This window comes from Schistocerca serialis, chromosome 8, assembly GCF_023864345.2.
Source record: "Schistocerca serialis cubense isolate TAMUIC-IGC-003099 chromosome 8, iqSchSeri2.2, whole genome shotgun sequence".
In the NCBI taxonomy this organism is placed as follows: Eukaryota; Metazoa; Arthropoda; class Insecta; order Orthoptera; family Acrididae; genus Schistocerca; species Schistocerca serialis.
This window is the reverse complement of record NC_064645.1, coordinates 10,331,232-10,355,621: the sequence shown is the minus strand read 5'-3', so window position 1 is coordinate 10,355,621 and position 24,390 is coordinate 10,331,232. Positions and strand designations below refer to the sequence as shown.

At 39.6% G+C, this 24,390-nt stretch overlaps 1 protein-coding gene across 1 annotated transcript in view; it reads right to left on the bottom strand.

Annotated features, from left to right (window-relative positions):
• Positions 1–20,023, bottom strand: part of LOC126416522 (molybdenum cofactor biosynthesis protein 1-like) — a 63,696-nt gene extending 43,673 nt beyond the window's left edge. The window contains exons 1-4 of the mRNA XM_050084267.1: positions 19,895–20,023; positions 18,521–18,713; positions 14,071–14,297; positions 2,124–2,348 (exon numbers count right to left, since the gene is read on the bottom strand). Coding sequence (XP_049940224.1) covers positions 2,124–2,348; positions 14,071–14,297; positions 18,521–18,713; positions 19,895–20,023 — 774 coding nt within the window. The remainder of the gene's footprint in view (positions 1–2,123; positions 2,349–14,070; positions 14,298–18,520; positions 18,714–19,894) is intronic.
• Positions 20,024–24,390: the final 4,367 nt, after the last annotated feature.

The window sequence follows — 24,390 nt, the reverse complement described above, 5'->3', positions numbered from 1 at the left end:
TCAAAGCACCGGATTTCTTTCTGTGGGGAAAGTTGAAGGATATTTGCTATCGTGATCCACCGACAATGCCTGACAACATGCGTCAGTACATTGTCAATGCATGTGCGAACATTACGTAAGGCGAACTACTCACTGTTGAGAGGAATGTCGTTACACGTATTGCCAAAGGCATTGAGGTTGACAGACATCATTTTGAGCATTTATTGCATTAATGTGGTATTCACAGGTAATCACGCCATAACAGCATGCGTTCTCAGAAATGATAAGTTCACAAAGGTACATGTATCACATTGGAACAACCGAAATAAAATGTTCAAATGTACCTAGGTTCTGTATTTTAATTTAAAAAACCTACCTGTTACCAACTGTTTGTCTAAAATTATGAGACATATGTTTGTAACTATTACAGCGCCATCTATCACAAACCGAAAAAAGTGGTCCAACTAAAACATTCATATTTCTTTACGTATTACACGAATATGTAATAAAAAATGGGGTTCCTATTTTAAAAAACACAGTTGATATCAGTTTGAGAATGGCAGCGCCTTATAGCAGGCCAACCATTGCACCAGCTGGTTTCCCCCTTCGAGCTAGACAAATTTCGTTCTTTGTAGTTTTTTCGTTTGACACTTATTTCGTGAGATATTTGGCCCGGTCACGATCAATGGACTACCCTGTATATAAAAAATTACCGATTTTATTAGGTCTTGAAGTAATGCATGTAAAAATTTTAACATTTTCAACTGGTGTAGATTATATTTTAGAAAATAAAATAAAATACTTCCCACGCAAGTTTATAAGTAATATACATATCATTTTATTTGGAAAATTGCAAATTTTATAATCAGATAAAAACCCGAAAAAGTGAAAAAGAATGTTTTCCCCTTCTAACTCCCCTTAAAGTTATGGAAATGTGCAAGCTTTCGGAGCCAGTGGCTTCTTCTTCTGGCAGAAACAATGAAGGGGAAGGAAAAGGGAAGAAAGAAAAGGATTGTCAAGGTTTAGGAAATGGGGAGAGTTGCAGAAAAGCTGCAGAGAAACCCAGGCCAGGACAGACTTACTGAATGGGATGAGAAATATGTAATTAAACCAGTCTATCTCTCATACCACCAGCAGATGTGAAGTATTCTTGTGATTGGTAGTAAGTCATAAACATTAAATTAGAATGAGATTTTCACTCTGCAGCGGAGTGTGCGCTGATATGAAACTTCCTGGCAGATTAAAACTGTGTGCCCGATCGAGACTCGAACTCGGGACCTTTGCCTTTCGCGGGCAAGTGCTCTAGCAACTGAGCTACCGAAGCACGACTCACGCCCGGTACTCACAGCTTTACTTCTGCCAGTACCTCGTCTCCTACCTTCCAAACTTTACAGAAGCTCTTCTGCGAACCTTGCAGAACTAGCACTCCTGAAAGAAAGGATACTGTGGAGACATGGCTTAGCCACAGCCTGGGGGATGTTTCCAGAATGAGATTTTCACTCTGCAGCGGAGTGTGCGCTGATATGAAACTTCCTGGCAGATTAAAACTGTGTGCCCGATCGAGACTCGAACTCGGGACCTTTACCTTTCGCGGGCAAGTGCTCTAGCAACTGAGCTACCGAAGCACGACTCACGCCCGGTACTCACAGCTTTACTTCTGCCAGTACCTCGTCTCCTACCTTCCAAACTTTACAGAAGCTCTTCTGCGAACCTGCAGAACTAGCACTCCTGAAAGAAAGGATACTGTGGAGACATGGCTTAGCCACAGCCTGGGGGATGTTTCCAGAATGAGACTTTCACTCTGCAGCGGAGTGTGCGCTGATATGAAACTTCCTGGCAGATTAAAACTGTGTGCCCGACCGAGACTCAAACTCGGGACCTTTGCCTTTCGCGGGCAAGTGCTCTAGCAAGGTTCGCAGAAGAGCTTCTGTAAAGTTTGGAAGGTAGGAGACGAGGTACTGGCAGAAGTAAAGCTGTGAGTACCGGGCGTGAGTCGTGCTTCGGTAGCTCAGTTGCTAGAGCACTTGCCCGCGAAAGGCAAAGGTCCCGAGTTCGAGTCTCGGTCGGGCACACAGTTTTAATCTGCCAGGAAGTTTAACATTAAATTATTTTCAATGTATGTTCATATGTAATACTGCACGTACCTTTGAGGTATCATTGGACCCATTGGGAAGAGGATCAAAATCAGGCCACTGCTTTCTAATTATTTGGAGCATTTCACTAAATGAGACCATCTTCCCATCATTCCATTTGTTGCCGCTGGAAGGCATGTACTCGGTAAATCTTACATCAACATTTTTCTCTTTTGTTAACTCCACAAAACTGCACACTTCATCTTCATTAAAACCTCGCATTACAACACAATTTATCTGTGGAAGAAAGACACCATTAAAAACTTGATAACAGATAAAGCATGATTTAAACAGAGTTTGAAAGACTTTTTGATAGGCAACTCATCCTACTCTATAGATGAATATCTTAACAGTGGCTGTTGGGCCAGCTTAAATAAGAATGTCTGTTAGATTTCAGTTCTGAGAGCACCTTGTCATAACAGTCAAGATTATGTACTTTTTGTTTGATAAATTTATTAATAGTGCATAACAATGTTTCAGTTTGACAGTGTATCAATTCTGAAAATATTAGCTGTTCCAGTTTGTATTGTATTCACCTAGTTTGACAATCTCCTGACAAATGATCAGGGTATTCAAATGTTTTATATTTTTTATGTTATACTTTCTGGCATGTTACTCACCCACGAGAATCATCTCATTTTTTGGGTCTTGGAACAAAAGCTGAATCTAATCTAATCTAACCTACAAAATAATGGTTCTACAAGTCTGCTGTTATATTTGTATACCTCACTGATTCTGTAAAATTAATCTTTTTCTCTCTTTTTAGAGAATGTGGGAATTTATCTTACCATGCCAAGCTGTTAACCATCTTAACAACTTACGAAAATTAAACTACATACATCTCCAATCTTTTTCCCCACTCCAACGCACCAAAAGCTTACGTGTTTAATGGGTGGTGTATTTCCCCCCCCCCCCCCCCCCCCTGCCAGCAACACAACATCTACACTATACAGTGAGTGCCTATCTATCCTTTTCATAATACTGTCGTTACCACCTTGCCAAGAGGCATATCGTGGAGTAATCCGAAGGGCTCTACTAATTTGTACAAGAGGAAGGAGAGCACAACCTCAATGTAAGTTTTTAGAAAACTGGTATGTGCATTACTTCTGCTTACCTTTCAGAAAAGACACGGTATGCACTTCATTTAGCAAGATGAGTAATAAACAATATTAGCAATACTGCATCAAACTTGTTCACTTTCATCTTTGGATTAAACATTCGATTTCAGAGAGTACAGAATTTGGGAGAATCAAATTTTGGGGATATGTGGAACTGGGACAATGGCATATTTTTTACCCATTCAACAAACTAAGCACTGCTGATTGCTACTTTTATTGTGTCTGCTGCTGCAATGCATATATGAAACTGTAAGTGCAGCATCTATGATGGAATAAAATGTTATATAAATGAAACAAACAGGCACAGTGAAATAGAGTAGTATGGCTCATCATTTCGGTCTCACAGATTAGCAGGTGTTGACTTGAAAGATAATACTTAAGAAGTTGAATCCAAAGGAGAGGATGTACCATATTTACTCAAATCTAAGCCGCATTTTTTCCGGTTTTTGTAATCCAAAAAACCGCCTGCGGCTTAGAATCGAGTGCAAAGCAAGTGGAAGTTCTGAAAAATTTTGGTAGGTGCTGCCACAACTAACTTTTGCCATCGAATATATGTAGCGCTACACAGGCATGCTTCGTAGGCACAAAGATAAATACTGGCGCCAAAACCTCTGCGTCAGTAAATAAATTAAAAAAAAAGGTGGAAGACAATTTTCATACATTATCCAACGAAGTAAATATAAATTCCGTATTGTTCATCTTCGAATGTAGCAGAACTTCAATGTATTACGAAAATCCGACTGGCAAGACTGTTTCGGATGTTTGCCAATATGGCCAACTCTACGTTCTGAATTTTTTCCTACCTGTGAGAAGAGATGGTTGCTTATAGGAACCTGATGAAATGTGAATCACATGCAGTATTCTCTTCATCATAAGAGTAATACGAATATAAACATGTTGCCACGTATTCTTTCGTGTTTGCTGCTATCTTATTTAAATCCTGTCTGCCTAATAAACTACGAAACTAGAGTGAGACAACAGCAAATGCGGAAGAATATACGTATCGTGTCATGTTTATATTCGTATTATTCTTATGCCTAATAGTGATACAGTCAGAAATGAAGCACGGCAACTGACTAGATTTTTATATCCAAGATGACTCTAATTTCTGTGCAGAATTTGATGTACTAAAGAAGCGGCCGCAAAGATTTTCAAATGGAGATAAATTTTCGCCTAACTCTCGTTCAGAACATGTTCTATCATACGCAGTCTATTATTTGGTTCTTGTTGATCATTATCAAAGAAAGCAGCAGTGTAAGTGACAACAAATAGTCTCTTGCCATTGTTTCGCTAATGAGACGATTTCCCTCTCTTTTTTTTTTTTTTTTTTTAATTTTAGGCGGTGGTAGCGTGCATAAAAGCAAGCCATGCCGCGAGCGACGACAGGCCGCAAACACGCACTATCAGAATGCGACAAACAATGCATGACACAGTACAGTAATGTATTTACAGCTTAGAGTGATATAAACGCCTATAACAAGGAAAACAGCACTTATCAGATCAAAGCAAAATAAGCAATTGATTCAAACCAGACGAAGCACGTGAAAAAGGAAGGGTACCAGTATAAATACGGACGGAGCGCCTGACACATAGCAAAGGCTACCTGGTAAAGCTTAAGTGCTAAGCTTTCGACTCGAACCAAACTACTGTAGCTGTATCGTCATTCATTCGACCTAAATTTTGTATCATATTACAATGGACTGACTTTGTTTCGATTTGGAGGTGCGGCCTAAAACTTTTCTCTCCCCTTGAACTTTGAGTCTCAAATTTTAGGTGCGGCTTAGATTCGGGAATTTTTTTTTTTTCCTTCCTTTATTTCGAGTCTCATTTTTCAGGTTTGAGTGCAGCTTAGATTTGAGTAAATACGGTAGGTGGTATTTCAACTAATTCTGACTATGAAATAAAACAAAGTACAGCAGGGAGCTCTGACGAATCAAAGAGCAGCGATGAAGATTCTGATGAATAGTAAAGTATGAGTTAAGAAATAAGATGCTACTGAGATCGTAAATTTTTGTTGTGTTGATGAATCTGTTAACAAACATATTCAAAAATGCACTGAAACATTGGCACATGTAGTGTTGGGAGGTGATAAACTGTCATTACGGTTAGAGGAGCTACGTATTTCTTGCTGTTCTACTCCTACATGACACTGTATCTGAAGGTATAGAATGAATCTTCACTGGCTAGAGAAATGGGTAACACAATTTTACAAGTCTCTGCTGTCATGTAATCTCTTCAGGGAAATCATGACTGTACTAAGATTCGGTTTTTGGTTGACAAGGTCAGAGTCATTAACAAATGCAAGGCAGCTACCATGTCAATCCTAGAAGAGAGAGACGTAGCAAACTGTCAAAGCATGTACATTCCCGGTCAATATGTTTGTGGTGATGTAATAACCAAGTAATACTGAAGTGTGATCCAAGTCGCACAAATATGGCTTTAATAATAACCTCCGAACAATATGCCTCTAAGGACTCAACAAGACACAGAACACTGATGTGCACATTACAAACTAGAATCACACAGAGAGACAGTCAGCACTGTTCCACACCTATATATGTGCGAGTCGCCAGCAGATGGCACGGCAGGGACCGCGCCACATGCTTGGCTTCCAGAGACGGCATCCAGCAGCCAGCCTGCAGTGATCAGTGGGTGACCAATTTAAAGACGCATGTACGGCAACACCACTCCGGTGCACTCACACTGACACGTACTAGTAGCACGATACAGCAGTGATGAGCAGTAGTACCCCTCCTGTCTTGCGCGCCTTTTATCTGGCTCTACAATTTACTTTCCTAGACCCACACAAATGCCTGATCCTCCTAATTCAATTTGCTCTGCAGACTATTTAAAATTCACAAAGAAAAAGGAGCCACAATTGCACTTTGTGTGCCAGTTACTTTCCAATACATTGGCACCAGCTGATCTTATTTAAGAATATTCAACTTTCGTAGCCATACTTACAGCACATCCTTTGCTTCCTGACCTAAATCCAAGTTAACTACCAGCCCCCCTACCCCCCCCCCCCCCCCACACACACATGCCACTCCCCCCCCCCTCTCCCCTCCCCCCCCCCCCCATCAATCAGCTAGTTGTGTGCTGTTATCTTACGTCACACCCTAGTCTATGAGTGCCCAGCTGTCTGTCGCCTGACCCCTCTACCTGCACCCCTAGCTAGCCCACAGATGGCTCCCCACTCTCCCACGAGCCACTAAATGCTTCCCTCCAAACCCCTTCCATCTCTCTCCATCCCTCACATTGCCTCAACCCACCCCATCCTACCCCACTCTAAAGCCCCACCTCACTCCAGAACACTCACCATGGGCCAGTAAGGAGCTGGCAGTTGAGCGACCACAACATAAGGAGACATGCATGCGCGCGCGTGTGTGTGTGTATGTGTGTGTGTGTGTGTGTGTGTGTGTGTGTGTGTGTGTGTGTGTGTATGTGCGCGCGCGCATGTTTTCCCTACAGCTAGAAAAAGAAAGTGCATTCTGGAAGCTCGCCAAGCAACGTACCTTTTAGTTTGGAAGGTAGAAGACGAGGTACTGGTGGAAGTAAAGCTGTGAGGACGGGTCGTGAGTAGTGCATGGATGGCTCAGATGGTAGAGCACTTGCCCACAAAAGGCAAAGGTCCCAAGTTTGACTCTTAGTCCGGCACACACTTTTAATCTGCCAGGAAGTTTCATATCAGTGCACACTCCACTGCACAGTGAAAATCTCATTCTACATACCTTTTGTTCGTGTGCCTATCGATGAGACAGTGCTTCTGCCTTTTGGTGAGCCATCTGCTTTATTCCTAAATAATTCGTAATTTTCAACAGAAACTTTCCGTACGTTATTATTGCATCCTACATTACAATATGCAATTTCCACAATATGTGGTCATCTGTGAATATAATGGGGGTAACAAGTGTAGGAGACCAAAAACTGACTGCAGTAGGCAAGTTCAAGTTTTTGTACGCTGCAGTAGTTACGCAGAGGTGAAGAGGGTCACACAGGATAGGCTAGCATGGGCAACTCCATGAAACCAATCTTCAGATGGAAGATCAAAACAATAAAAACATTTGATTCAGCACACACCAGACTCCAAACAGCGTACACAACCTGTATGCTCAGAAACACAGAAAATCATATTGGTTCCATCAGCAGGAAACTTCAGCCCGTAATTGTTATGGAACACTGCGGCGATTTTGTTCATTAATAAAAACCAAAACTGGGGAGTAATAAGAGAGTATTGTTGTAACTTCTTATCAACCTCGTGACCAAAATACATATTAAGAAGACTGGTAAATTGTTATTTTAAAGGGGTCACTCCAAAGCGCCACGAAAGTATTTGAGCAATGTATAAAATTAGAGAATCAGTGCACAATATTGAAAGCCTATCTACATTATCTATATCTGCATGACTAGTCTGTAATTCACAATTAAATGCTGGCAGAGGGTTCAGAGAACCACTCTCAACCTATTTATCTACCATTACACTCCCCTACAGCATTTGCGGAAAAACAAACACTTCAATATTTCCGTACAAGCTCTCATTTCTCTTATTTTATTACAATGATCATTTTTCCCTATGTAAGAGGGCTCTAACAAAATATTTTCACATTCAGAGGAGAAAGTTGATGATTGAAATTTTAAGAACCTGCTCCAGCAAAATGCTTTTGCTTTAATGACTGCCACCCCAATTCACATGTGATATCTGTGGCATGCACTTTCCTGTTTCCCAATAATACAAAATGAGCTGCCTTTCTTTGAACTTTTAAATGATGTCCTCTGTCAGTCCTATCTGGTACGGATCCCACACCATGCAGAATACTCCAAAAGCGGACAGACAGGTATAGTTGTAGATAGTCTCTTTAGTAATCCTAATCTTCTAAATGTTTTACTATTAAATCACAGTCTTTTGCTTGCTTTCCCACCGCATTATCTATGTGAGCATTCCAATTTAAGTTATTTGTAAATGTAATTCCTAAGTATTCAGTAAACTTCACAGCCTTTAGATCTGTGTGAATTATCATGTAAACAAAATTTAGTAGATGCCTTTTACTACTCATGCAGAAGACATAACAATTTTTATTATTTAAGGTCAGTTACCACTTTTTGCATCATATGGATAGGTAGCCTAAATCATTTTGCAGTTCATTTTTATCATCTGATCACTTTAAAAGACAGTAAATGATTTGCAAGACTGTAAATGATAGCATCATCTAAGAGGACTGCTCAGATTCTCTCTTAAATTGTTAATGTAGATTGGCAACAGCAGGTGGTCTATAACACTTCCTTGAGGAATGTCAGATATCACTTCTCTTTTACTTGACGATTTTCCATCAATTACTATGAACTGTGACCTTTCTGACAGGAAACCACACATCCAGTTGTACAACTCAGACAATACTCCATAGGCACACAATATGATTAGAAAATGCTTGTGAGGAACTGTTTCAAAAAGTCTTCTGGAAATCTACAAATATGGAATCAATTTGAGATCCCCAATCAACAGCACTTATCACTTTGTGTGACTAAAGAGCTAGCTGTGTTTTAAAAGGTCAATATTTCTGACTCTATCTTGGCTATTTATCAATGAATCATTATCTTTGAGATAATTCATAATATTCAAACACAATTTATGTTCCAAAATCCTAATGCAAATCAACATTAGTGATATGAGTCTGTTATTTAGTAGATTACTCCTCTTTTCTTTCTTGAGCATTGGTGTGACCTGAGCAACTTTTCAGTCTCTAGGTATGGATCTTTATCAAATGAGCAGCTATATATGATTTCTAATGGAGCTATTGTATCAACATTATCTGAAAGAAACATAAATGGTTTATGACACTGAGGAGAGCTACTACTAAGTTACTCACAGTTGCAGTTGTTCTTGATTTGAATACTGCAATATTTACTTTGTTGTCTTTGGTGAAGAAATTTCAGAAATCCGTGTTTAGTAACCCTGCTTTAGTAGCACTGTCATCAGTAACATTACCACAGCTATTGCGCAGTGAAGGTATTGGTTGTGTCTTGCCATTGGTGTACTATACATGCAACCAGAACCTCTTTGGATTTTCTTCCAGATTTCAAAATGAAGTTTCACTATGGGAACTATTAAACACATCTTGCACTGAAACCCACCCTAAGTTTCGAGCTTCAGTAAAACATCGCTAATCTTGGAGATTTTGCATTCTTTTAAATTTTGACATGCTTTTTTTCATTGCTTCTGCAGCTGAGTTTTGACATATTTTGTGCACCACCCTTTTAATTTATTTGGTATCCTTTCAATTTATTTGGTATATATCTCTTAATTGATGTCGATACTATTTCTCTGAATTCAAACCATCTCTGGTCTACACTTACATAGTCAGACTTGAAGGAGTAGAGACTTAGTAGAGACCATCTCCTTTGAAGGCATCAAGTTAATTTTTATCTGCTTTCTCATTAAATGCCCTATTGTGTAGGGCTAAAAATTAATAGAGATAAGGCAAACAGAATGTGCAAAGTAAGTGGAAATTACTCGTCTCTTCCCCGATTACATTGCAATAGAAGATACTACAAGATGTTGACAGATGCCATATCTCGGTAGCTTTATATGTAATAATGAGGTCACAGATGCAGAAATCACCAGCAGAACTGGAAAATCAGTCCATATGGCAATTAGGTCTGTAATATGTCAACAAAGCTTTGACTGTACTCCTTTATCGTTTATATGTGTGAGACTTGGAAAATGTCAGTAAAATCAGCACACAGTCTCCATATTTTTCACCAACAATGCTAGAGATGAATTCTGAAGATGTTAACCCAACCAAGTTACAAACGATGAAGTGCTGAGAATACGAGGTCTACACAGCCTGCACAAAATTATTGTTGAAAGAAGACTGAAGATTGCAGGTTATGTTCTACGCATGTAAGGTGGAAGAATCCCAAAATCACCACTGTTGTTGAAATCAATGGACAGATACAGATGTACAGGAAGACCTTTTAACACCTGGAACTTTTGCAATGAATCTTCAATGCATGGACACAAACTTGGAGGAAGGTGAGAACTTGGCAGCTGATCGAGTGAACTAGTTGAAAGCAGTTCCTTGTATGGTACACAGCAAATCTGAGTAAGTTAGTAGTAAGTAAGTAAAGTAAGTACAACTGGGGATTTTGCAAAACTGTTGGATGATCGATATTATTGTCTAGATTTGACACTGTTGGACTTCTACCTTTTCCTTGATGTGTATTCTTCAAATTGTGAGTTTTATGAGAAAGCTGATAGGTACTTACCAATCAACCTTCCCTCACACGAACTGACATTGTCTCTTTATAAATTCTACTGTGCTAACAATTATCTACTGAGATTCCTCGACTAGGTCTCCGCAGCTCAAATGAGCCAGTTTCTTTTAAATTTCTGTCTTTGGCTATAATTGTCTTCCAAGTATGGTGACACAACATCCTGTCATGAAACTTTTGCCTTTACACTTGTTTACTTTTCTGGACACTGCCTTTTTCTGCACTGTGCACCAAATACACTATGTGAGTAACGCCCAATCTCCAACAACCAATCGTGAACTGTAAACAGTTGTACACTCTACCAGGGCACATAACAAACAAGTAACATTTGTGTTTTAGTGTTCTAAGCTGTGAGGTCATCAGCGGACAAATAATTTAGTACCTATTCCTGGACAGCCGGAGTGGCCGTGCAGTTCTAGGCGCTACAGTCTGGAGCCGAGTGACCGCTACGTTCGCAGGTTCGAATCCTGCCTCGGGCATGGATGTGTGTGATGTCCTTAGGTTAGTTAGGTTTAATTAGTTCTAAGTTCTAGGTGACTGATGACCTCAAAGTTAAGTTGCATAGTGCTCAGAGCAATTTGAACCTATTCCTGACGTGCTGTTGTTTGGAACAACAACTGACATGATCCAAAATATTACTTTCTTTTATTATAGCTTCACTTTTATTTTGTCTAATGATTACTAATTTCAGTATCAAATTCCATCATCAAGCCACTATATGATCAGAAAGCATCGTGTATCATTAAAATATTGTTTAATAAACAGATTACCATTATATCATCATTCCTTAAAGTAATGTCCAAAGTGGAAGGACAGATGATTAATTTTGAGTATATACAAAAGTCAGAGTACTGAACCGGATATGAAAGAAGGAAAACCAGAAGGGCAGTGAGAGAAGGGCGCCTTCTATCACCTTACTTCCTTAATATGTTCATCAAGGAAGTGATAACAACAACAAAGAAAAGATGACAAGAATCAAAAGGTAATTTCTGGAATACTCCAAGGAAATGTGATAGGACCATTACATTTACAATGTATATAAATGATCCAGTAGAAAGTGTCAGAGGCTCCTTAATATCGTTCACAGGTATTACACTTGTCCATAAGAAAGTATCAACAACAGAAGACAGTATCAATTTGCACAATGACCTGCAGAGGATTGGTGAATGATGCAGGCTCTGGCAGTTGACCCTGCACATAAATAAATGTAACACACACACACACACACACACACACACACACACACACACACACACAGGAAAAGAAATCCAAAATCCAATACTGTACAACTACACTATTAATGACAAATTGCTGGAAACAGAATCTACCGTAAAATATCTAGAAGTAACTATCCAGAGCAACCTTAAAGTGGAATGACCACACAAAACAGCAATAGAAAAGCAGATGCCAGACTAACATCCACAGGAAGAATCTTAAGTGAATGTAAATTACCCCTGTGTCCTTACCCAGTACGACTGACAGAAGAGAGAAAGAAGATCCAATGAAGTGCGGAGTGTTTTGTCACAGGATCATTTAGTCACTGTGAGATCATTACAGAGATGCTCAGCAACTCCAGTGGTGGATGCCATAAGAGAGCAGTTGTGCATCACGGAAAGATTTACTACCAACGTTTCGAGAGAGTAGTTTCCGAGAAGAGTCTGACAACATAATAGTTTCACTCATATACAATTCACGAAATGATCACGAGAAGGAAATTTGAGAAGTTAGAGATAATACAGAAGCGTACTGACAGTCATTCTTCCGAAGCACTGTTCACAAATGGAACAAGGCAGAGGGGATCAGTTGGTAGCATGAGACGTACCCCCTGCCACACACAGTTAGGTGGTTTTTGGAGCATGATGTCGATATGGAGACTTAATTGCATGCATATACACTGCAGATTGACGACATCGCAATAGTAAATCAGAGTAGGAACTAAATAAAATGTTTCAGGCCTTAAATCAAGAAATGGTAAAACTAAAGCTAAAAATGAATACAAAGAAGACAAAAGTTATGGCTACAGACAAGAAAGGAGGTGGAGGTAGGACTGACACAAGAACAGGCAATGAGTAACTCAAGAAAGGAACTGAAATTCACTATCTCAGTAGCATTTTGCAAGAAAACAACCAATATTTCAAGGCATTCAAGAAAAGAATAGCACAGGTGAAGAGTTCCTTCCAAAATAAGAAGAAGCTGCAACTGAATAAACATATCAGCTCCCACATTAAGAAAATATTTGTAAAGACCTTTGTGTGGAGTGTTCTGACACACAGATGCAAAATCTGTACATTAGAAAAGCCAAAGGAAGCTCACCTCAAACCTGTTGAAATGTGGTTCTGGAGGAGAAGTACAAGAACTATCTGCATTGACAGAAAAATTAAAGGAAATAGGAGAGAAGAAAGAACCACTGAAAGTTATAGGCCAGAGCAAAGCAAAATACACTGGACACTTAACTGGAGATGATAATCTTTTAAAAAACATTTCTGAAGGCAAGATCGTAGGTAAGAAAACAAGGGGATGACTGAGAACATCCTACTTAAACAATATGATCAATGAATGGGATTTTCTTCACACATGGAGATGAAGACAACTGCTGAAGAGAGGAAGCTGTGGCTGCAGAGACAAGGTTTAACCTTTTGGAAGAGTAAGGACAAACTAATACAAAATATGATTCTGCATGGCAGCTACATGTGGAATAAATGACAACTTCTTGTGTGCATTCATCAAGTCACTTACCCCAGTAGGTGTCTTATCTACTAAAAGTAAAGGTCACTGTTGTGCTTTCAATAGATGTGAACTGCACCCTGAAAATGGTATGTCTAGTTTGCAGTTGTACAGAAGCTTTTTATTTTGCAAAATGGTTCAAATGGCTCTAAGCACTATGGGACTTAACATCTGAGGTCATCAGTCCCCCAGACTTAGAACTACTTAAACCTAACTAACCTAAGGACATCTCTGCCTGAGGCAGGATTCGAACCCGCGACCATAGCAGCAGCACGGTTCCGGATTGAAGTGCCTAGAACCGCTCGGCCACAGTGGTCAGCTTTTATTTTGCACAGAAATTTTTGATAATAAGATGAACTGATGCCGGTACTCGCTACTGAAACCAGTAGTACTTAGACACAACAAAAGTGTGACTACAGAATTAAGAATAATTTTTCCAAACAATTGAGTATTTTTTTCAAAACAACACCACAATAGAGGAAACTTACTTTAAACTAAAGACACAAAAGAAAAAAAGAGAAACTATAAAGATCTTGAGTCTCATAAGACTCTCTTTGGAGGAAAATATACGATATTTAATTGGTAAACTTGCAAGGCATACTTTTTATGTTGTATAAACTACGAAACTGTTAGCATCGTCAGCTAAAATTTACTTCTTCTGTCTTAATATACCTTCCTTCACTTACAGCTGCAGTGTGGAGACAGGGGTGAGGGTGGGAGCAGGGATGGGGGCGAGGGTGAGGGCATACTGCTTTAAAATGGTGATTCTTGTATTGATATTCTTAACAACAGATTTACATCTTTTGCTTATGAAAGTCTGCATGCGATGACAGCTGCACTAGTAATACCTTCACAGGGTCGTATTCAAGTTGCAAGGCTAGATCTATGCCAGCCATGACACGCTCCCAGCCTTTCCTCCTCGTGATCTGGTTGTAGCGTTGGGACTGCAGGGTGTCTAAGCTGATGTTCAGACCGTCAAGCCCTGCCCTCTGCAAAGCAACCAGCTGTCTTGTCAATATGAGGCCATCGGTTGTCATTAAGACACTTTCGAGATCTTTTATTTTCTTCAAGGCACCTGTGAAACAGCAAATTATTCTAAACAAACTGAAACAAATAATTTGTAACATTGCTGCTGCATATGAAACAAAACTCCAGTTGATAAATTGAAAATACAAATTCCTTAAAAGTTAACTGTACATTTGCCCTAATACAAAGAGATAAGAAGGGTTAATAAACTGAATTGAAGAATGCAAGTTAAGATAGCAATGAAAAAATAATTAGAGGCATAAGATCACCTACTACAACAGGGAAATGGGAATCAATATGAACCATTACCCAGCTACTGTCAACTGATTCCATGTCTCCATGCACACTGTATAAACCACTGTGGGTTTGTCCGACACAGTACATTGTTGTACCACCTATTATGGTTTTTCCCCATTCAATGCTCATGTGGTGTGTGGGAAGAATGATTCTTTAAATGGTTCTGTGCATGCTGTAATTAATCTTGCCTTCATGGTCCCTATAGGAGTGATATATATGTGGTTATTGTATAATCCCTAAATACCTCGCTTAATACAGGTCCCTGAAATTTCATAAGTTGGGTTTTGTCATATATTTGGCGTCTATCTTCACTTGTCTGGCATTTCCAATTTTTAGTAGCTTCTTGATGCTCTCCCAAGCATCAAATAAATCTATGATCAATCATGCTACACTATTTTGTATACATTCAATGTCTGCCATTAGCCTTATTTGTTATGGGTCATACTTAAGCAATATTCTAGAATGGGCCACACAAGTATTTTGTAAGCAATGTCCTCTATAGACTGATTGCATTTTCCAGTATCTTACCAACGAATTGAAGTCTGCATTCTGCTTTGCCTACAAGTGAGTCTATGTCACCATTTCATTTCATCCAGATATTTGTATGAGTTGACCAGTTAAAACTGTGATTATTTGATAATTTAGTCATACAATACTGTCTTTTATTTATTTTGTGATGTGCTCCAATTTACATTTCTGAAAACTTAAACTCAGTTGCCTATCTTTGGACCAATTTGAAATGTTATGATCTGACTCAAATTTGTGCAGATCTTTTTCAGGCAATAATTCATTATAGACAACTCTATCATCCAGGAAAAGTATGAGGTTCCTTATAATATCATCTTCCAGAACATTAAGGTACAACATTAATGTAATGGTATAAATTACTATAACTGTATAAATAAGTTTATAAGTGTGTAAAATACATTGAACTATGTGTTACAACAGAACATTGTACTGGTATACTCAGCAAGATGTTAAATCAGCAGATAGCTATATTTTATGTTCAACATTTTGTGTACAGCATATATGCTGGAAAGGATTTATACCCAAATTAAATAAATCTGAAGAAATGGTAGTGTGTCTCTGGAAAAAAAAATCAATAAAAACTCATACAGTCCAATTTGCTATTATGTCACTGTTACTGAAATATAATACAAAGTAACTGAATTCGATGAACATTCTCAGAGTGCAATATGCCTCAGAGTGAAATGCACAGTAATGTCAACATTATTTTTCAAGGCTATGTTTGTGAAAATGGATGACAGCAAACTGCACATTTTGTTCTCAATCAGTGGAAGTATTATGCACTGTAAAACACTGTACTGCTGTTCTACATAAAAGCTGTCTCATTGCCAACATCTTTCCCCTGCTGGCTGTTCTACACTTCTCATCACTGATTCAACACGTTGTAAGATATTTTATGCTGTATGACACCACAGTCCAATCTGGTAAGGATAGCATAAAAATAATATATGAATTTCAGTATTGAAACTGGAACAGCAGAACAGCTCTCATCACACTGGATATCAAATCGAGGTTGGATTACAGCCATGGGTACATTAATTCATGCTACTCAACTGTATGTCATATGTCAGAGTTCATCAACTGTAGTGGTTGGCGACTGGTGGCTGGCGACTGGTGGCATACCCATCTCTTGGCATTCTGTGAACAGACGTTCTCCACAGTTGACAGATTTGAAGAAAATGCTGGATATGGCAACAGTGGAACACTCTCTGTATCGAGGTAGCTCAGTACAGCTCAGGTGATGTGTAGTCTTGCATTATCTTGTTAAAAGATAACATCATGGAGCCCTTGAAAATATGGCACAGCGATAGGCCTTAACAAAACACAAATGCAATGGCTGCTGTCCAAATTACTGGCGATGCGAACCAGAGGTTGTGACATGTATCCAGTTTCACCCCATACCATCACATCACAAGCTGGACCCGCATGGGAATGACAGGTACAATCTGGCCAGGTCTGTTGGCATCAGAGCCTCCACACACAAGTACATCAATTGTGACGATGTTGCAGAACCGAGACTCATCTGATACGATGACACAGTGCCATTCCTGTGTCTGGCATTGTTGTTAGTTGCACCGCTGTCAGTTCACCTCTCTCTAGAGCTGCATTAAGGGCTTGACAGTCTGTGCTGCTCCAGATGCCATCACATTGTCTGTGTGGATACTTGTCTCACTGTATACAAGCCCACTTCCTGACTAAATGTACACAACTTCACTGCAGGATCATGTACGCATGAGCGAACACTTGTCTGCCCTCTCAGGTGCTAGTTGGGTGGCACTACTGAGGCCCTGCAAGGCATTTAGCATGGCCCAGCTGAACCTACCAATTCTATGTTCGCACAAAATGAGATTCTGAGCAATGCAAGCAGCAATATAGTGAAACAATAAACCAGAGTCTCAGCAGACCATGAGCCTTCCACTGCCAAATCTGGAATGCTGATAAACATTTCTCCTTCTTCCATTATGCTTAACACGGTCTTCATGTGAACAACCAACACTGAAATAGAATTTCTGAATGAGAAACCTGCTCCATAAGCTTTTCTTGCATACAGAATATGCATGGGAGTGCTGAAAAGTAATGCCTCTGAATTTTTTATTCTGTTCTCAATATCGGTCGAGGTATGACACGTCACGCATATTACTTGGTCAGCTTTCCCACTTCACTGACTTGTGGCACACCCACCTCCCGCAAACAGATGGAGTCGCAATAGGCAGGCCACTCTGACCAGAGATTGTGAATATGTTTACGGTGCACTTCGAGGAAGAGGCCCTGATGTCATCCAAATGGAAATCCATCTTCTTCTTCTTCTGTTATGTAAATAACACACTTGTCATCTGGCCTCATGGAAGAGACAAACTTCTTGACTTCTTTGTACATGTGAACTCCACACGCCACAAAATCAAATTCACTATGGAGACCAAAGAAGAAGGAAGACTACCATTCCTGCACATCATAGTCAGGAGAATAACGGACAGCACCCTGTGCCACAGCGTGTATCTGACTCTATAAAACACATAAACTCAGTTCTCCCTATGGCACTGTGAATAAATTCAATAACAAAAAGTGTGATGAATGTTGCAGCGTACATTTAATTTCCACTTTGGCTTTGCATTCAAGATCAGTCTTACCTGAGAGTGCAACATTACATCTTTGGTTAATTTAATTATATGTTCATTATATTTTGGTTATAAGGCACGTTTTGCTGCCTAATGTTTCATCTCCAAATGCTGGAAACAATTCATGGAGGAAGAGGAGTATGTAAGACATTGGTGGACCAGGTTGGAAGAATCTGTGAATTTCAATACTGTGTAGAAGAGCTCAATCATTTGAAAATAACTTTCAGACCTTGTGGCTATTCTAACAGATATACATAAGGCACTACATTCTAAAATATTTGAATCTTTCACTGAAAAACAAGCAACTAGAGGAAAAGTTCTCTTGCCATTTGTAAAAACAGTCGCAGATCGCGACCTCCGAGTGCTATGAAGAGAAGGTATTGACGCAGTGCTTAAACCAAACTGAAGACCACAACAGCAGCCATACTCAAGTAAATTGCTATGCAGTAGTTTCAGTGAATTTGACAATGATGTAGCTGCTTTCATGGTGGCCCAGTCATATTGTGGGGTAGGGAATGCCAGTGACAGGGCTGGAATTGTAGGTGACAGATGGATTTTTGGCAAAGCCTTGTATCAATACCTCCTTAATTATTGAGCTGAAAAACTGTAAGAAACATTCATACAGTAAAATCACACAAACAAATTTCCTATTTCTGCAGGTATTGTGCCTTCTGTTTCTTTTTCATTACAAAAACATATTGATTCAAGTTTATAAAGTCACAACTATGTCACTGTGATTTGTGTAACACACATTCTGGAACATGTTCCAGGAATGTCATGAAACAGACAGCTTTAAATACTTAATCTAGCTCATCTTTCAAGACTTGCATGCCAACAACAACACCATCTATCCAATCTGTTTTTATTTCTCTTTCATGTAAAGATTTCTCCACAATGGATATCATCTGCCATGTAGGCAGTGCAAGAGGAAATTCCACACTCACATTTGGGTAATCAAGTGGAGTCTGTGTCTTGTCAGAACCAAGTACAATCAACCCAATTTCATCTTTACCACTGGTAAATATCTGGAAACATATTAAATGGTAAAAATAAGTTATGTTTATAACAAGTTGTATACCAATAAAAACATCACACACAGATACTCTTTATAAAATTATTTAATTGGATAGATAAAAAATCTACTCACCAAGCAGTGGCAGAACACACACATAAAAGACTGTTGTGATAGGGAAGCGTTTGGAGTCAGTGACTCCTTCTTCAGGCTGAAGGGTTGCAGGGGAAGCAAGAAGGGTGAAGGAAAAGGACTGGAGAGGTCTAAGAAAAGGGGTAGATTTTGGGAAAGTTACCCAGAACCGTGGGTCATGGGTGACTTACCGTACAGGATGAGAAGGAAAGACTAATTGTTGGGGACTGCATCAGGCAAGATTCGGAAACCTGAGAGCTTAAAGGTGGAAGACAGGGTAATATGCAAGACAGAGATTACTACTAAAACTGTACATGACTTAATAAGAGTGAGAAGCTAAGCGTATTGTATACAACAGCTGTGGGAGGGGGCAGTGAAAATAGACGGGAAAGACAATGAAAGATGTAGAAAGCTAAAACGGAGTGAAGCAAAGAGTAATTACAGTGAAGAAAGGCGGAGACAGGAGAAATTAACGTAAATTAAGGCAAGGTGGGTGGTGAGAGCCAAGGACACGTTGTAGTGCTAGTTCCCACCTGCGGAGTTCTGAGAAACTGGTGTCTGGCAGAAGAATCCAGGTGGCATGTGTGGTGAAACAAGTGTCGAGGTCACGTATGCCATGTTGTAGAGCGTGCTCTGCAACAGGATATTGTGAGTTTCCAGTATATACACTATGCCTATGCCCATTTATCCTAACTGATAATTTGGTGGTAGTCATGCAGATGTAGAAAGCTGAACAGTGTTTACATAATAGCTGGTATATGACATGTGTCGTTTCTATTTTTCGCCTGATCCGCAGTTCTGGGTGACTTTCCCAAAATCTACACCTTTTCCTGGAACTCTCCAGGCCTTTTCCATTACCCTTCTTCCTTCCCCTTCAATGCTTCTATCTGGAGGAGCCACTGGCTCCGAAAGCTTGCCAATCACAACAGTGTTTTATGTGTATGTTCTGCTGCCACTTGGTGAGTAGATTTTTTATCTATTCAATTAAATAATTTTATCAATAATTTATTGTTTTTGTTGTTATAGTTACTCTTTATAACCTACTTAAAATACATCACGTACCCTCCTCTCCACAATTCTTCGAACACATAGTTTTGCCTTTTGTAAAAAATCACTGCGTTTCTGTATAACATACTTGGAGTCAAAGTGTCCAACATCTATTACAATCATAAACAGAAGAAAGAAAGTCATTGTATTTATTGGCAGTATTACCCAATCAAATATTTTGAAAGAGTTCCAGTGGTATAAATTTACAAAATCTTACAAATAAATATATATGTTTATTCTTTAAATCAATTCTTAGCAATAACATAATAGTATAAATTGTAGAATCAATATAGCCAATTTTAATGTAATGACTGCAGTACAAATACAAAATAACAGCGGTAAGTTATAACAAATGAGAGAGAGAGAGAGAGAGGCATTTAGACATTGTTTCATTACAGTGTGAAACTTATTAAAATTAAAATGATGCCATAGTGAATTATTACATTCCAAAAATAATAATTATTGTGCTCTTTCACCCCAAAATACTACATTCATTAGGTAATATATACTTTTAATTTCAGAAATTTTTACAACAGCTCTGGACTTCACTGCCTCGATGAATTTATTACATGTGTCAATGAATGAGGGTTGATAACACTGCTTTAGTCATTCAATTGTTCGTCATGTGATATTCGCAATGTTCTTAATAACTTCTTATGTAAAGTTCTATCATCAAAAAGATAATCTACGTAAGTTTTAAAAGTCGCGAATCTTTAAACAACAACTTGAAAATGGGTATATCAGTATTTTGTATACATTCTAGCATTGCTAGATTTACTTTTAAATTTTAAAGTATATGAGCAGATTGAGCAACTTTTCATCCAGAAAATTTGCTGTTGGCAAGACCTCACTACAAAGAAAAATTCATAAATACCAGCATTGTAAGTGATACAAAACAGGTATTAAGCAACGGGCATAAATATCGTTCTGCTTGACGAGAAAAAAAGTAGGTAGATGAAAGAGTAAATTGGGTGCAAGGATTGAACATAAACTCACCCAAATTACAAAGGATCTTTTTTTTTTTAAAAAGAAAAAGAAAAAAAAAGAGGGTCACTGCTCAAGAATTGAGAACTGCCCCCCCTTTCTTTTACAGGCTTGCTTTCACTTTTCAGATGAGACCATGTCCCACATATGTGAAGAAAATAGCCAATATGTAAAGAGAATTCCAGTTAAAGAGTTTTCTAGAATGAGATTTTCACTCTGCAGCATAGTGTGCACTGATATGAAACTTCCTGGCAGATTAAAACTGTGTGCTGGACCAAGACTCAGACTTGGTGATCATAACCCCAGACCTGTGTTGCCATTTTCGGAGGTAGATCTCGTATCTGGAAAGAGGAGATGACAGTTAGGGTACTATGGGCGAGCAGCTGCCATCAATTTTTGATGGTGCAGAACACACAATAGTGCAACTGCTGCCTAGTCAAAAGGCACCTGTTACCAGTCTTACCCCACAATAGTGTATCGAATCCAGACTTAATGTTGAAGCTGATAAAAAGTCATATGAGAGATTCCTGTAATCTAGGTGTGACTGCACAGCCATATTAAAGTAGAGTGGACCACACCGCGGTCGGTGTCGCTGAGGCATAGAAGAGCATTCAGGTGCGACCTACATGTCTGCTTTAGTTGACAAAGACGGGGAAGCCATGTCAACTAGGCATCAAAGACCAGTCCTAAAAAACACAATGACAGAAATGCATAACGTAGGTCATGGCAGCCAAAAAATGGATGCTATGAGTGAAAGCCCAGGATTGTGCTTGGTGTATTGCTCCCTGCATTCTGCCTCCAGCAATAGCCGTCGCGGACGAACAAAAACGATGGGGACACCATATGTCATGCAGCTGCCGCCAGATCATTGATAGCCACAAAAAGGAGAGCGACACTCAAAACAGAACCTTGTGCAAGCCCCTTCTCCTGCAGGGGGGGATGCTACAGGAGGCACCAACCTGTACCCAAAAAGTGTGACATGGAAGAAAGTTCTGGATAAAAATCTGTAGTGGGCCATGGAGGCCCCACTCCTTTAAGGTGGCAAGGACGTTATGGCACCATGTGGTATCATAAGATATATACGCAGGTCAATGAAAACTGCAACAAGGAACTGATGCTGAGCAAAAGCTGTTCAGATAGCACACTTCAAGTGGACTAAATTATCTTCAGTAGAGCGCCCTTGGCGAAAAGCACCCTGGATCGAAGCCAAAAGATCCGGGGATTCAAGGACACAATACAGCCTTCGACTAACCAGATGTTCAAGTAACTTTCAGGACACTGAGTAAACAATCTGGACGACAGCTGTCCGTTTGAAGAGGCAATTTATCTGATTTCAAAATTGGAATAACAGCATTTTCTCGCTACTGGGAAGAAAATTCTGCATTGCACCAGGGGTGGTTAAAGAAAGGCCAGGTACACTGACGGAAAAATTTGCAACACCAAAAAATAATTAATGTAGAGTAATGAAATACCAGGAATATATTTGTTGAGACAACATATGTAAAGTGATTAACGTTGCAGGATCAGAGATCAATGTGAGTGTGAGATAAGCCACTGCAAATATAAATGTAAATGGTGGTACGCTGTTGTACACGTGTCATGTGTCAGTTTGTGGGATGGAGTTCCATGCCTGTTGCACTTGGTTGGCCAATATAAGGACAGTTAATGATGTTTGTGGATCGGTTGAAGCTGTCATCAGATGATGTCCAATATGTGCTCGATTGGAGGTAGAGCTGGTTATCGAGCAAGCCAAGGCAATATGTTGACACACTACAGCATGTTGGCTTACAACAGCAGTATGTGAGCAAGTGTTATCCTGTAGGAAAACACCTCCTGGAATGCTGTTTGTGAATGGCAGTACAACAGGTCAAATAACCAGACGGACATACAAATTTGCAGTCAGCGTTCGTGGGATTCATACAGACAGTTTTGTCAGTGGAAAAGCGAAAGCCATTGTCGATGCTCCAGGAGTAAAGACAATCAAGACATTGCTGAAGATGCCACTAAGTGAGACAGGTTCATAGAGAATTGCAATAGAAGGCAAAATCGTCAAAAAAAAGGGAGCCGGAGATGCCCAGTGGGAGACAGGCCATTATAGGGTTTATGGTGATAGCAAAGAGAATGACACTCAGAATGGAACCCTGAGACACACCATTTTCCTGGATAAAGGTGTCCAACAAGGGAGACCCTTCATGCACCTCGAAAACTTAGTCTTTTAAAAATGTCTGAAGGAAACAGGGTAGGTGGCCACGGAAGCCCCACATGTGAAGAGTATGGAGGGTACTAGCTCTCTAGCAGGTGTCATAGGCCTTCTCCAAATTGAAAAACACGGCGACAGTCTGGGATTTCTGCAGAAAACCATTCATGACATGGGTGGGCAAAATAATGAGACGGTCAACTGCAGAATGCCGTGTTGAAAGCCACACTGTGCATTCATCAAAAATTGTGAGACTCGAGCCACCATATCATCCAGGCATGAATCATATGTCCCATCACCTTGCGAACACACTGGTAAGAGAGATGGAGTGGTAGCTAGAAGGAAGGGTGTGTGTGTGTGTGTGTGTGTGTGTGTGTGTGTGTGTGTGTGTGTGTGTGTCAGAGAGAGAGAAAGAGAGACAGAGAGAGAGAGAAAGAGAGAGAGAGAGAGAGAGAGAGAGAGAGAGAGCTAATTTCGGCAAGAGCTGGATTTCCTTCAATAAACTGAGTTGAAGTCTGCTGTTGTGGTCTTCATCCAACTACTGCTTTGGTGCATCTCACCAGCCTATTCCAGCCTTTGTAAGCCTCTTCATCTCTGCATAGTATTTCAACCTAAATCCACTTAGAATGGTGAACCACCATTCAGAGAGTAACTTTTTAACAACACAGTTTGACTTCTGTAAAGGTTCTATACTGAGAATCCAACATAATATCTCAAAAATTCAATTCCAGTAGAATTAAATAGTGGAAATTATCCCCCCTGTCATCTTGCCAAAGCCTTTGACTGTTTAGATTAAAAAATTCTGTGAGGGGGAGCTAAAATAGTATGGCATTAAAAGTCTTCCCCTTGCATGGATTGAGTTGTACTTTAACTACAGAAAATGGAAGGTCACATTAACAAATGATAAGACAGGAATAAGATTAAACTCAAAAAGGGAAAACATAAAATATGGTGTGGCATACAGTGTTTGCTGCCAAGTCCACAAAAATGATTTACTTGGGGCACTGGAGGGCTTTGGAAAAACTCTAATGTTTTGCAGTGTCACAAACTTATTGATGCAAGATCTAAACTCATCCATACCAGAAACATCCAGGAGAATAACAGAACAGGCTTGTACTGATCCACAGGTACCAGCTTAAGGCCTAAAAACTTGTATTGTGCAGTTCTAAAGAAATAAAAGCGACTTACAGATACGAATATCAAAAGTAGGGATGTTGTTGTTGTTGTGGTCTTCAGTCCTGAGACTGGTTTGATGCAGCTCTCCATGCTACTCTATCCTGTGCAAGCTTTTTCATCTCCCAGTACCTACTGCAACCTACATCTTTCTGAA